At 45.7% G+C, this 13,446-nt stretch overlaps 1 protein-coding gene across 4 annotated transcripts in view; it reads right to left on the bottom strand.

Annotated features, from left to right (window-relative positions):
• Positions 1-1,715: 1,715 nt before the first annotated feature.
• Positions 1,716-13,446, bottom strand: part of XRRA1 (X-ray radiation resistance associated 1) — a 76,999-nt gene continuing 65,268 nt past the window's right edge. For all 4 annotated transcript variants that reach the window (XM_063094285.1, XM_063094287.1, XM_063094286.1 and 1 more), the window contains 5 exons: positions 12,835-13,182; positions 3,553-3,751; positions 2,664-2,779; positions 2,350-2,455; positions 1,716-1,969 (listed from right to left, as the gene is read on the bottom strand). In XM_063094285.1, the coding sequence (XP_062950355.1) occupies positions 1,716-1,969; positions 2,350-2,455; positions 2,664-2,779; positions 3,553-3,751; positions 12,835-13,182 (1,023 nt within the window). The remainder of the gene's footprint in view (positions 1,970-2,349; positions 2,456-2,663; positions 2,780-3,552; positions 3,752-12,834; positions 13,183-13,446) is intronic.

The raw sequence follows: 13,446 nt of genomic DNA, 5'->3' as shown, positions 1-13,446 counted from the left end.
TTAGCAAGTCTAGGAGAGGCAACCAGTTTGTTCAGATGGTATCCTTAAGTGAGAAAGTTAATAGTGTTTGGCCTGGATAAGTGTAGCCTATTGAGGATGTTCTCACATCAATGAAGGGTTGGCCTGGGTGGGCAGAGAGAGCAGATACACTCGGGCAAAAAGCAGAGCTAGGGCCACTGAAGGACTTTGGCAGACAGCTTAGCTCAAAGGCTAGAACTGTCCAGTAGCTTTCCCAAGAAAGGAATCAGCAGCCTTGGGAGCGAGCTATCACTAGATGTGCAGGCAAGAGTTGGATGATCTGTTAGATTGCAAGAAACTTCCTGCTTTGAGGTTGAGATACGTATGTTCCCAGGGGCCTTTCAGGCTTGAGAGTATCTTCTGGCTGGAGGGAGCAGTCCAAATTGTTCTCCAGAATTGGAACACAGTCAGGTTTACAGTGTGAATGTTGGGATGGATTCTCCTTCCTAACAATAGGGAAGAGTTGTTTTGGGCCCCAGGAAATCCAAGCTGGTAAATCAGGAACATGCCTCTGCACATGACTGCTGCTGTGGGTAACAATGGATTACCTGTATCTGTTCAGGTACCTTTGTAACAGTGTGACTGTGTATGCTGAATGTATGATGGTGAATGTGTGTCTGGGTATGACCATAGTTGGGTGTAAATATTTAACTGGTCACAAGTGTGAGAGTGCAGTTGCGTATGATAGTATGCAAACATTTAATTGCAATTTAGGTTGTGGTAATGTGTGCCTTGCTGAGGATCCTTATCCTTGTGCCACTGTTTCCTGGACTCTGGGAACTGCACACCAGCTACCCAAGTTTGAATTGTAGTCGTCCCCAGGAGAGCAGCCTTAAGAACAAGGGTTGCCCAAGGTAACACCCGGCATTCATCCCCAAATGCCCATCCCTAGAATCCAGCCCCAGTGGCCTTCTCCAGATCCTCCTCTGTAGCAGATACTGGGTACTGGGCCCTCACCAAGAAGGTGGCAACCCTGCAGGCTGCCTTGACCAGAAGTAGTTTACTTACTATGACCCCAGGTTGACCTTGCACAGCTCTGGGGTCTGTTTTGAAGCCACAGCCTAACATGTTTGCATATGGGACTTCAGCTTTTGTCATGGATTAGAGGACCTTGGGAAACTTCATGTAAACCCTATCCCCTCTGCTTGTCCCATCTTTGTGACCATGGACATCTGATAAGGGAATACACAATCCTCTCCTCCCCTTCCCCCTTGCAATGGAAAAAGCTGCCCAACCTATCCTGGAGGCCTCAGTTTTAACCCCGTCCCTTGTATTGGCTGTGGGCATGTTAATTAACTTCTCAGCCTTAGGTTTAGGTTCTGTGCTGCTTCTCTGTTCCACACTCCCCGCCCCTCCGCCCTGTTTTCTATTCTAGCACTTATCACAGCTTTGTCGTACACGTGTGACTCCAGCAGGTTTCCCACAAGCCTCTTGGGATGCACGCATCAGTCGGGTATTTCCCCCCCAGTGTGACAACGCCACCGTGGCCCAGGCCCGGGTTCCAAGAAAGAATGCGTGGCTTCCACTCCCTTGCTCTACGCACCTCTCTTTATTGCTGCTGGGCAGGCACCGGTACGGCCCAGGGAGGGGAGGTCCTGAGGAGTTCCCCACTCTCTGCGGCCAGCGAGCGAGGCCCAGCTGAGCTCTGAGGCCCACGCTAGGCCCGGCAGACTCCAAGGCACGGCCCGCGCACAGCCCTAGCCTTTCAGGTCACTGGCCGGGGACGCCTCGCAGAACTCATCCATGAACTTGAGGAAGCGGCCGAACTTGGGCTGGCCCTCGCTCAGTGCAGGGCGGGCCGGGGGAGGCGGGGTAGCCCCAAACACCTTCCGCAGCGAGCCCCGCACCAGCCGCTGGTAACGCGCCCGGAACTCCTTCAGCAGCCGCTTGGCCTCCAAGTACTGCTGCTGGTTCACCAGCCGCTGCTCTGTCCTGCGGCGCAGGATTGTGCCTGCAGGGGGAGAAGCCGGAGGGGCACAAGCTCGCCCTGGGTCCCACCCAGCCCGGAGCAGAGGGATCGAGTCCTGAGACCCGTAAAGTGGGATGGCGTGGGAGGAGGATGTTAAAGGGACTGAAAATGGCCCTTCCGGCTTGGGGCAGTGTGAAGGCAGTACCCTCTCCTGATTCTATCTCGAGCCTTGGTTCAGGTCGGAAACATGCTGTGTTACTTTAGGCAACCCCCTGCCTCAGTCTGGTCTCAGTTTCTCCATCTGCACACAGAAAGAGCTGGGGAAGATGTTCTCTAAGGGCCATTCCTGCTCTGACACAAGCCCTTTCTTTGCCTTACACTAGGCAGATGAATCAACTGCTGGATCTTGAGCTGAGCCATACCTAGCGGAGCCTCTGTAATGTTCCGGGGGTCCCGCATGCGAATGAGGATGTCATCCAGCAGCTGGGCTCGAGTCTTTCGTGGGGGTGGGACTGGGATCCTCAGGGCCTGACAGAAGGCAAGGGAGGAAGGTGTTATCCCAGGTTTATGCTCACTTTCCTGGCCTTGCTTCCTCATATGGTCGGAGCAACAGGCAGTGGAGCAGTTGGGGACACTGAGAAAGCATGGCCCCCAGAGGGTACCAAGGGGACAGTTGCATCTGTACCGATGGGGGTCCTGAGGGGCCATTTGCACACTCAAAGAGCTGAATGTTTACCCGTTTCTCCTTGGGGACATAATGTTTCTGAAGAGTATCCAGCTTGGGCTTGGAGGAGCGGTACAGGAGCGGGTACTTCAGCATGTGGTGCAGGGCCTGTGCATTCTTCTGGATTCCTAGGGCAAAAAGGCAAGAAAGCAAGACTGAATCAAGGCTCTTCCCCCTTCTCCTCCCAGATGCCTCCCCTAATTTCTTCATTCCCTATTCTCATAACAGCCCTGGGTAGGATTTGAGTCCCCAAGAAGAAAACACTGCTCCAAGATCTCTCCCTGATCTGTTCCAGTGCCTGAAGTGGCATCATTCTTCAGTGAATACTTGTCTCCTATGAGCACAGCTCCTGATGGAAAAATAGCATTGGTGTAGGGAAAAGGGCTAGTCCCAATGTGACCCCATTAATCCCAGGGGTAACATGCAGGGGCTGACACTCAAGAAAGCCCCGCTGAGTACCAGTTGCTTTGGAAGCACAGGTAGTATTAATACATCAGTCTCAAATAAGGGGCTTAGAGAGGGAGCTACCTCCTCTGCCTCAAACCAAATAGGAAGGATTTTGGATGTTGAGTGTGGGGCTTAACTGGTCTGCCAAGAGTTCACAAATCTGGCCCACGTGGGTGTTTGTCCACAAACCTTTCCTGGGAAGAGACTTTTCCAAACAGCAGCTAGGCCCATACCAGCTGGAATTTCTGAATAAGCTGTGGTTCTCAAAAGCCAGTGAAGGTCCAGGACAGAACAGGGTCCTGACATGTAGGGCTCAAACCAGGATATCTGAAGGAGCCCTTTGATAGACATTTAGACAGAGGACAGCACCCTGGTGGGAAAAGGCTTGGCCCTGACTTGCTCTAGGCTGTGGAGATGGCCCCTTGCCCTGGAGCAAGGGTATCCCCTCACATACCCTTAGGCTCGATGAAGGCCAGATCAGGCTTGGCTGTTAGCAGCTCCTCATAGCCATGGTACTTGCTGGGGAGGGAGGCAGATGGGAGCTTCCTCTGAGTCTTCTTCACCTCTCTGGGAGCTGTTTGTGGTCTCCTTTGGTCTTTCTCCTTCACCTCTAAATCTTCCCTATGAATGACGGAGGAAGGCAGCTCACTCACCTGTGTGCAAGAAGAAAAACACATTCATTCATTTGTGAACACTTCTGAACATCAGCTCCGTGCTAGTTCCTATGCTGGGTCCTGTTAAGGGCAATACTAAAACTAGGATGGGAGGAGGCAGACATGAAAATAGACAAGAACCATACGACTTAAAAAATGGTGTTTCATAGGTCACACAACTAGCAAAAATAAATAAATAAAAGAAAGAAAGAAAGAAAGAAAAATGCTGTTAATAGAAGGGAGCACAGCAGTTTTGGGTAATCCCAGAGGAAATCCCAACCCAGCTAGTAATGTCTCTGGAGGAAGTGATGCCCTAGCCTGAGCTAAGTCTTGAAGAGCCAGGAGAGCTTTTCCTAGGCAGGGATGAGGAGAAGGGTGGATTGCAAGTGATGAGAAAGGATGATAGTTCAGGTAAGGAACAGCATGAGCAAAGGTGCAGAGGTAAGACACATCAAGGTGCATTTGGGGTAACTAAAGACTGGTACAGCTGGAGAGCAATGTGAAGATATAGGTAACTTGAACGATAAGCAGGGCCCTGATCAATAAGGATCTTTAGATGCCAAGCTGAGGATTTTTTTTTCATTTTCTTTATCCTCACTCTGATGGCAAGTCATGGAGGATTTTAGGCTGTCCTAATGGTTTTATAAGAAACATGAAACCTATATTTTATGTAGGGGTGTAGTTACACCCTTAATTAAAATGGGTGACTCAAGAAGAAATAGAAAATCTGAATAGACCTATAACAAGTAAAAAGGATGAATTAGTAATTTTAAAACTTCCCACAAAGAAAAGCCAAGGACCAAGATGGAATGCAGATCCTAAGATGGCGGTGGCTGTGGCGGTTGGCGCTGAGTAGCTGAGGTGGAAAAGGCGGCCACTGGGCCTTAGGCAGCCAGGAAACTTGTGGACCTTCCTCTTGCCGTCTCTTAAGGGAGGACCGCTGCAGGTGGCCGGTCGTGGGGGCTGACCGCCACTTTGCCCTTGGCAGGAGAGGCTGCCTCGTTTACAGGCAACAGCTTTGAAGTGTGGAGCAGGAAAAGAACTGTTTCTTAGCTGCAGTGGCCAGCTGCCCTATTCAGGATTCGAGGTTTCAGGCCGGCATAAAAGAAGATTCCTGGGAGTGCCCGAGCCGCGCCCCGGGACCAAGTGAGCAGCCTGAGGCGGCGGCGGCTGAGGATGGGGATGGCGACGACGAGGAGGCAGAGAGGGAGCTGCCCAGCCTGGCCCAGCCCCGTGAGTGACCCCCGGCCCAGCCCTGCTCAGGGGGCGGATGCCCGCCCGGCTTCCACCTGCCCACCCCTGGGCCACTCACCAGCCCCGGGGCTGCCTCCATTTTCTCACGTGGTGGCGGCTCCGGCCCAGCTTGGCCAGGCCTGTCTTCTTCGCCTGGCTCGGCTCCTCACTGAGCCTTCCCACTTGCTTGCCCCAGCGTGGGGCTTCCTGGGGCCTGCAGGCCGGCCTCCCCTCCCACTCGCTCCACCGTTCTCTGGCGGGGCTGGTGGCATGGGGCGCCCCTGGCCAGCGTTGGGAGGGCAAGGAAGTACGGGCTGGGCCGACTGTCACTCCACCGCACCCTGGTCTCTGGCCCCCGGTAAACTTCCTGTTACTGGGAGGCAGGTATGATCTCTGCAGCCACCAGTTCGGAAAAACGCCTAACTGATTTCTGGTTAGGAATAGTGTGGTCGGAGCATTCCCGAGTTCGCTTGAACCTGCCGGAGAGCAGACTGGGGGCGGACACTGGAGTCGGTCCACGCCAGGGGGATTCAAATGTGAACCATGTGATGCAGGCTCCTCCCCCGAGGAGCTCACGCTCTAGTGTGGGAGATAAGACAAGTACACAAATAACCACGATACCAGGAGGAAGGTGATAAGTCCCAAGAAAGATCTACACAGTGCTACAAAGGCACCCAGAGCAACCAGTCATCTGCACCTAGCAGAAACCTGGTAGACTTCCTGAGCGAGGCGGTGCCAAGCAGGGTCTTGAAGGCCCGGCTGACAGACGAGGGTTGCAGAAGACACGTCCCAGCCCAGCCCAGTGCTCACAGAGTGGGGAAACGTCTGGCTAGGGAGGCGGAGACCCGGCAGAAAACACACACCATGCGGGGCCACCACTGCGAGATCCAGCAGCCCAGCCTAGTGCGCACAGAGTGGGGAGACATCCGGCTAGGGAGGTGGAGACTCGACAGAAACCACACACCCTGTGGGGCTGCCACTGCATGATCCAGCAGCCCGGGCCAGAGCGCATGGAACAGGGAGAAGTCCTGCACGGAGAGTGGAAGCTCAGCAGAGACCACACACCCTGCGGTACCGCCCCGTGATCCAGCAGCCCAGCAGAGTCCAAGCTGACCAGAGAGGTGGCCCCCAGGAGAGGCCCAAGACCCGAGGCATCCACACACACAAGGCACTAGAGGCCACCTGAGCAGTCACGGAGGTAGCCATACCAAATTGGCAACCACAGCAACATCTTACTTAGTCAATAGTCCCAAGCCGGTGGACTGTGACACCCCCTGCCACAATGAATAAACATCAAAAAAAAGATACCAGAAATACAAAAAATCAAGAAAGTACACCACCAAAAGTTAATAAATCTCAAACTCTAGATCCTATAGAACAAGAAGCCCTTGAAATGACTGACAAGGAATTTCGAGTGATAATTCTAAGGAAACTGAATGAGATACGAGAAAACTCAGCTAGACATCATGATGAAATGAGGAAAAGTATACAGGACCTGAAAGAGGAAATGTACAAGGAAATCAATGTCCTGAAAAAAAGTGTAGCAGAACTTGCCGAACTGAAGAAGTTATGCAGCAAAATAAAAAACACAACGGAGAGTTTAACCAGCAGGCTTGTCGAAGTTGAAGAGAGAACCTCTGAACTTGAAGATGGGCTGTTTGAAATAACACAAGCAGACAAAAAAAAAGAAAAAAGAATCAAAGACATTGAAGAAAATCTGAGAGAGATATCAGACAACCTTAAGCACTCAAATATCCGAGTCATGGATAATCCAGAAGGGGAGGAAAATGGAGATTGCATTGAAAAAATATTCAACAAAATAGTGGCAGAAAACTTCCCAGGCATAGGAAAAATCACAGATCTTCAGATCCAGGAAGCTCAACGATCTCCAAACATATTCAACCCAAAAAGGCCTTCTCCAAGACATGTTATAGTCAAATTGGCAAAACTCAGAGACAAAGAGAGAATCTTAAAAGCTGCAAGAAAGAAGCGTCAAATCACCTATAAGGGAGCCCCAATCAGGCTAACATCAGACTTTTCATCACAAACCCTAAAGGCCAGAAAGGAATAGGATGATATATTCAAAAGACTAAAAGACAGAGACTGCCAGCCAAGAATACTCTACCCTGAGGAACATTCACATAGACTAAGAGTGAAAGGATGGAAAAAGATTTACCATACAAACAGAAAAGAAAAACGAGCTGGAGTAGCTATTCTTATATCGGACAAAATAGACTTTAAACTAAAAACCAAAAAAGAAACAATGAGGGACACTACTTAATGATAAAAGGGCTGATGCATCAAGAAGACATAACAATCATAAATATGTACACACCCAATGTTGGAGCAGCCAGATTTATAAAACAAACTCTATTAGACCTAAAGAAGGAAATAGACACTAATACCATAATAGCAGGGGACCTGAACACCCCACTGTCAATATGGGACAGATCATCTAGGCAAAGAATCAGCAGAGAAACACAAGATCTAAACAAGACTCTAGACCAATTGGAATTGGCAGATATCTACAGAACGTTCCATCCAACAACCTCAGAATATTCATTCTTCTCATCAGCACATGGATCATTCTCCAGGATAAATCACATAATAGGTCACAAATAGAGTCTCAACAAATTCAAAAAAATTGGAATTATCCCATGTATTTTCTCAGATCACAATGGATTAAAACTAGAAATTAATAACAAACGAAACTCTGGAAACTATACAAACACATGGAAATTAAACAGCATTCTACTTAATGACATATGGGTCCAAGAAGAAATCAAGCAGGAAATCAAACAATTTATTGAAACTAATGAAAATAATGATACATCATACCAAAACCTGTGGGATACTGCAAAAGCAGTATTAAGGGGGAAATTTATTGCATTAAATGCTCACCTCAGAAGAATGGAAAGATGGCAAGTGAACAACCTAACACTTCACCTTAAAGAACTAGAAAAACAAGAACAATCCAAACCTAAAGTTAGCAGACGGAAAGAAATCATTAAGATCAGAGCAGAACTGAATGAAATTGAAACCCAAAAAACAATACAAAAGATCAATGAATCAAAAAGTTGGTTTTTGGAAAAGATAAATTAAATTGACAAACCATTAGCATGGCTAACAAAAAAAAGAAGAGAGATGATTCAAATAACAAAAATTAGAAATGAAAAAGGCGATATTACAACTGATTCATCTGAAATACAAGGAATCATTCGAGACTACTATAAACAACTATATGCCAACAAATTTGAAAATCTGGAGGAAATGGACAAATTTCTGGACACACACAAGCTCCCAAAACTGAAGCATGAAGGTGTAGAAAATTTGACCAGACCAATAACAATAAAGGAGATTGAAGCTGTTATCAGAAAGCTCCCAACAAAGAAAAACCCAGGAACAGCTGGATTCACAGCAGAATTTTACCAAACATTCAAAGAGGAATTGACACCGATTCTTTAAAAACTATTCCAAAAGATTGAAACGGACGCAAATCTCCCAAACTCATTCTATGAAGCAAACATCATCCTGATACCAAAACCAGGTAAAGATATAACCAAAAAAGAAAACTACAGACCGATATCCTTTATGAATATAGATGCAAAAATGTTCACTAAAATACTAGCAAACAGAATACAGCAACACATATGTAAAATTATTCACCATGATCATTTGGGATTCATCCCAGGGATGCAAGGTTGGTTCAACATACGCAAATCAATAAATGTGATACACCATATTAATAAAATCAAATGCAAGGACCATATGATCATCTCTATAGATGCTGAAAAAGCATTTGATAAAATTCAACACTCATTCATGACAAAGACCCTCTATAAGTTAGGTATAGACGGAAAGTATCTCAACATAATCAAAGCCATATATGACAAACCCACTGCAAACTGTCGCTGTTTGCAGATGACATGATCCTATATATCGAACCGCCTAAAACCTCCACAAAAAAACTCTTGGAATTGATAAATGATTTCAGCACAGTAGCAGGATACAAAACCAACACACAAAAATCAGTAGCATTTCTTTTCTCCAATAGTGAACATGCAGAACGAGAAATCAAGAAAGCCTGCCCATTTACAATAGCCACCAAAAAAAATAAAATACTTAGGAATTGAGTTAACCAAGGATGTGAAAAATCTCTATCATGAGAACTACAAACCACTGCTGAGAGAAATTAGAGAGGATACAAGAAGATGGAAAGATATCCCATGCTCTTGGATTGGAAGAATCAACATAGTGAAAATGTCCATACTACCCAAAGTGATCTACAAATTCAATGCAATACCCATCAAAATTCCAAAGACATTTTTCTCAGAAATGGAAAGAACTATCCAGACATTTATATGGAATAATAAAAGACCACGCGTAGCCAAAGCAATGCTGAGCAAAAAAAATAAAGCTGGAGGCATAACACTACCTGACTTTAAGCTATACTACAAAGGTATAATAACCAAAACAGTATGGTAATGGCATAAAAACAGACACACTGATCAATGGAATAGAATAGAGAATCCAGAAATCAACCCACACACTTACTGCCATCTGATCTTTGACAAAGGCACCAAGCCTATTCACTGGGGAAGGGACTGCCTCTTCAGCAAATGGTGCTGGGATAACTGGATATCCATATGCAGGAGACTGAAACTAGACCCATACCTCTCACCATATATTAAAATCAACTCAAAATGGATTAAGGATTTAAATATACACCCTGAAACAATAAAACTTCTTAAAGAAAACATAGGAGAGACACTTAAGGAAATAGGACTGGACACAGACTTCATGAATACGACCCCAAAAGCACGGGCAACCAAAGGAAAAATAAACAAATGGGATTATATCAAACTAAAAAGCTTCTGCACAGCAAAAGAAACAATTAACAGAGTTAAAAGACAACCAACAGAGTGGGAGAAAATATTTGCAAAATATACATCTGACAAAGGATTATTATCCAGAATATATAAGGAACTCAAACAACTTTACAAGAAAAAAACAAGCAACCCAATTAAAAAATGGGCAAAAGAGCTAAGGGAAGCATTAGCTAATAGGCATTTCTCTAAGGAAGATATACAAATGGCCAACAGACGTATGAAAAAATGCTCAACATCACTCAGCATCCGGGAAATGCAAATCAAAACCACACTGAGATACCATCTCACCCCAGTGAGGATGGCTAAAATCCAAAAACTCTGAACCATAAGTGCTGGCGAGGTTGCGGAGAAAAAGGAAGTCTCATACATTATTGGTGGGACTGCAAAACGGTGCAGCCTCTATGGAAAATGGTATGGAGGTTCCTCAAGCAATTGCAGATAGATCTACCATATGACCCAGCTATCCCACTGTTGGGAATATACCCAGAGGAATGGAAATCATCAAGTCAAAGGTATACCTGTTCCCTAATGTTCATCGCAGCACTCTTTACAATAGCCAAGAGTTGGAACCAGCCCAAATGTCCATCATCGGATGAGTGGATACGGAAAATGTGGTACATCTACACAATGGAATACTACTCAGCTATAAAAACGAATGAAATACTGCCATTTGCAACAACATGGATGGACCTTGAGAGAATTATATTAAGTGAAACAAGTCAGGCACAGAAAGAGAAATACCACATGTTCTCACTTATTGGTGGGAGCTATAAAATTAATATATAAATTCACACACACACACACACACACACAAAAAAAAACTGGGGGCGGGGGGGAAGAAGATATAACAACTACAATTACTTGAATTTGATACAACAAGCAAACAGAAAGGACATTGTTGTGGGGGAGGGAGGAGAGGGAGGAGGGAGGGAGGTTTTGGTAAGGGGCAACAATAATCAACCACAATGTATATTGACAAAATAAAATTAAAATATATATATATATATAAAAAACATGCCATATTAAAAAAAAATAAAAAAAGAAGAAAAGCCAAGGACCAGATGATTTCACTGGTGAATTCTATCTAATATTTAGAGAAGAATTAACACCAACCCTTCACAAACTCTTCCAAAAATTAGGAGAAGAGGGAATTCTTCCCAACTCTATCTCTGAAGTCAGTATTGCCCTGAAACCCAAACTATAAAAAGACATCACAAGAAGAAAAACTACAGACAGTTATCACTTATGAATATAAGTGCAGAAATCTTCAAAAAATATAGCACACTATTCAGCAACATGTAAAAAAGATTATATACCATGACCAGATGGGATTTATCCCAGGAATGCAAGGTTGGTTAAATACCTGGAAATCAATTAATGTAATATACCATATCAATAGAATAAAGGACAAAAACCTTTTGATCATCTCAATAGACAAAGAAAAAGCATTTAACTAAACCCATCACCCCTTCATGATAAAAAACTCAGAACTGGAATAGAAAGTAACTTCCTCAACCTGATAAAGGGCATCTGTGGAAAAGCCACAGCTAACATAATAATTAATGGTGAAAGACAATGCTTTCCCCCTAAGATCAGGAACAAGAGAAGGATGTCTGCGCTTACCACTTCTACTCAACACTGTATGGAAGTAATAGCCATGTGAATTAGGCAAGGGGGAAAAAAAAGATTTTTTTCCCCCTAAACAACATGTTGACTCAATTGATTATATTGCTTTGGCTGCTAGGAAGCTCAGAACTGCATTTTGAAAATAAAACTCTATTATGAGAGCAGCAGTGCATGATATGCATGTCTGAGTGACAGAATTATCGTTTTACTGGCTGGCTGGCTAGCTCAGTTGGTTAGTGTGTGGAGCTAATAACACCAAGGTTCAGGGTTTGATCCCTGTATCAGCCAGCTACCAAAAAAAAAAAAAAAAAAAAAAAAACGGAATTTCCTTTGTACTTATTTCCTTTTCTGTCCATATTTCCCTTTCATCTAACTCTCTCAATTGTTTATTTTTTTAATACTCATTTGTTTATACTCTGTGTTGTTCTCTGTGTTGTTCCAAAAACATTCTGAGGTAACTCATAAAGATACTTTTATACTGTATAAATTTATATGTCACTATCAGTTGTCCATAGAATAAAGGAAGAGATGATAGAGTTACCCATAAACGTATGGACACATAGATGTTCATCTTGGAAAGATCTCGCAGTGGGCACATTGGAGGGGCTAGACTGGAGGCAGAGAGATCAGGGTGAGGGATGGTACAATAATGTTTGAGGGGGCCCTGCCAATTCATCCAGCTTTGTATTTCCTTTTCTCTACTGTTTCACTGACACTGAACATTTGTGGTTTCTGCACACACCATTATAATTTCTTTCCTCTGTACCTTGTTTCACGCTGTTCTCTCTGCCCAGAATGTCCTTGCTTCCCACATCTTCACCTTAACTCCTACTCAGCCTGCAAAGCTCAGCTCATTTGAACCTCTACTAGGAAGCCCTGCTGGTATGGGGCAGAGGCATCCCCTCCTACCTCCAGGCTCTCAGCCCCGGGCTTTCCCTGTCTCAGCACTGACTGCATGTATTGTTCCCATCTATCTTCCCCATTAAACTGAGAGCATCAGAAGGGCAGGACCTGTGTCTGATCCATCTGCATTCCCAGGATCCTCCTGAATCAGATCCTCCTGAAAAACCAGATGGAACCATCCCCAAGCCTGACCCAGAATGTTGTCTGTACCACAGGACCATGACTTGTCCCCACATGTGTCCCTGCCAGTGGCCTCCGACCAGTGAATCTCCCAGAAGGGCCTTGCAAGCCCTGCCAAGTGTGCTGCCTTCTGATTTCTAGACCTGCCCTGTGCTTGCTCGCAGCTGCTCACAGCAGTCCATCCAGCTGAGGGATGTGCAGGAACCTGAGGGAGCTGGGAATAAGTAGGCAGGGGCAGTTGGATACAGGCACCTGGGTCAGGAAGATGGACTCTGTGCTTTTGGTGTCCTCATCTGACAGGTGCTCCGGGCTGAAGCGGATGGCTGTGTCATTCAGGCGGGATATGGTCTCTTCGCTATGCACAGTGGAGTCAGAGCAGATGAGAGGCAGTGGCACGAAGGTCCGGCGGGACAGGGAAAGGCCTTCCCAGCCCTCGGTGGGCATTTCTGGCTTCAGAGAAGTGCTTTTGGCAGTGGGCATCTCTTCAGCTAGCTCTGCCTCTGGCTCCTGAATTTCTCTTGAGGAAGACTTGACTGTGGTCACACATGGGTGATAGAGCATAAGAGGCTGCTTTGGCACCTTTGGGACTTGGGTTTTCACCTGTAATGGGGAAAAAGCAGGATTGGCTTTGCTCCCTAATCAGGAGTCTCTCCTCTTGGGCCTCACTAGCCTAAGGTTACTTGTACAGTGGTCAGAGCATTGGGTAAGGACTCAGAGGGAGGTAGGGAGGGAAATCACACTTGTTGGGCATCTATCATGTGCCCCATGCATGATGTAAGCTGTTTTATTTACACCTCAAAACTACCCAGTGAATAATTATCTTCATTTTATAAATGAGGAAAGTGGATTCAGAGAGGTTAAATG

The sequence above is a fragment of the Cynocephalus volans genome, chromosome 4, assembly GCF_027409185.1.
Source record: "Cynocephalus volans isolate mCynVol1 chromosome 4, mCynVol1.pri, whole genome shotgun sequence".
In the NCBI taxonomy this organism is placed as follows: Eukaryota; Metazoa; Chordata; class Mammalia; order Dermoptera; family Cynocephalidae; genus Cynocephalus; species Cynocephalus volans.
Note: the sequence above shows the minus strand (reverse complement) of the source record. Positions and strands in the feature narration are given on the sequence as shown.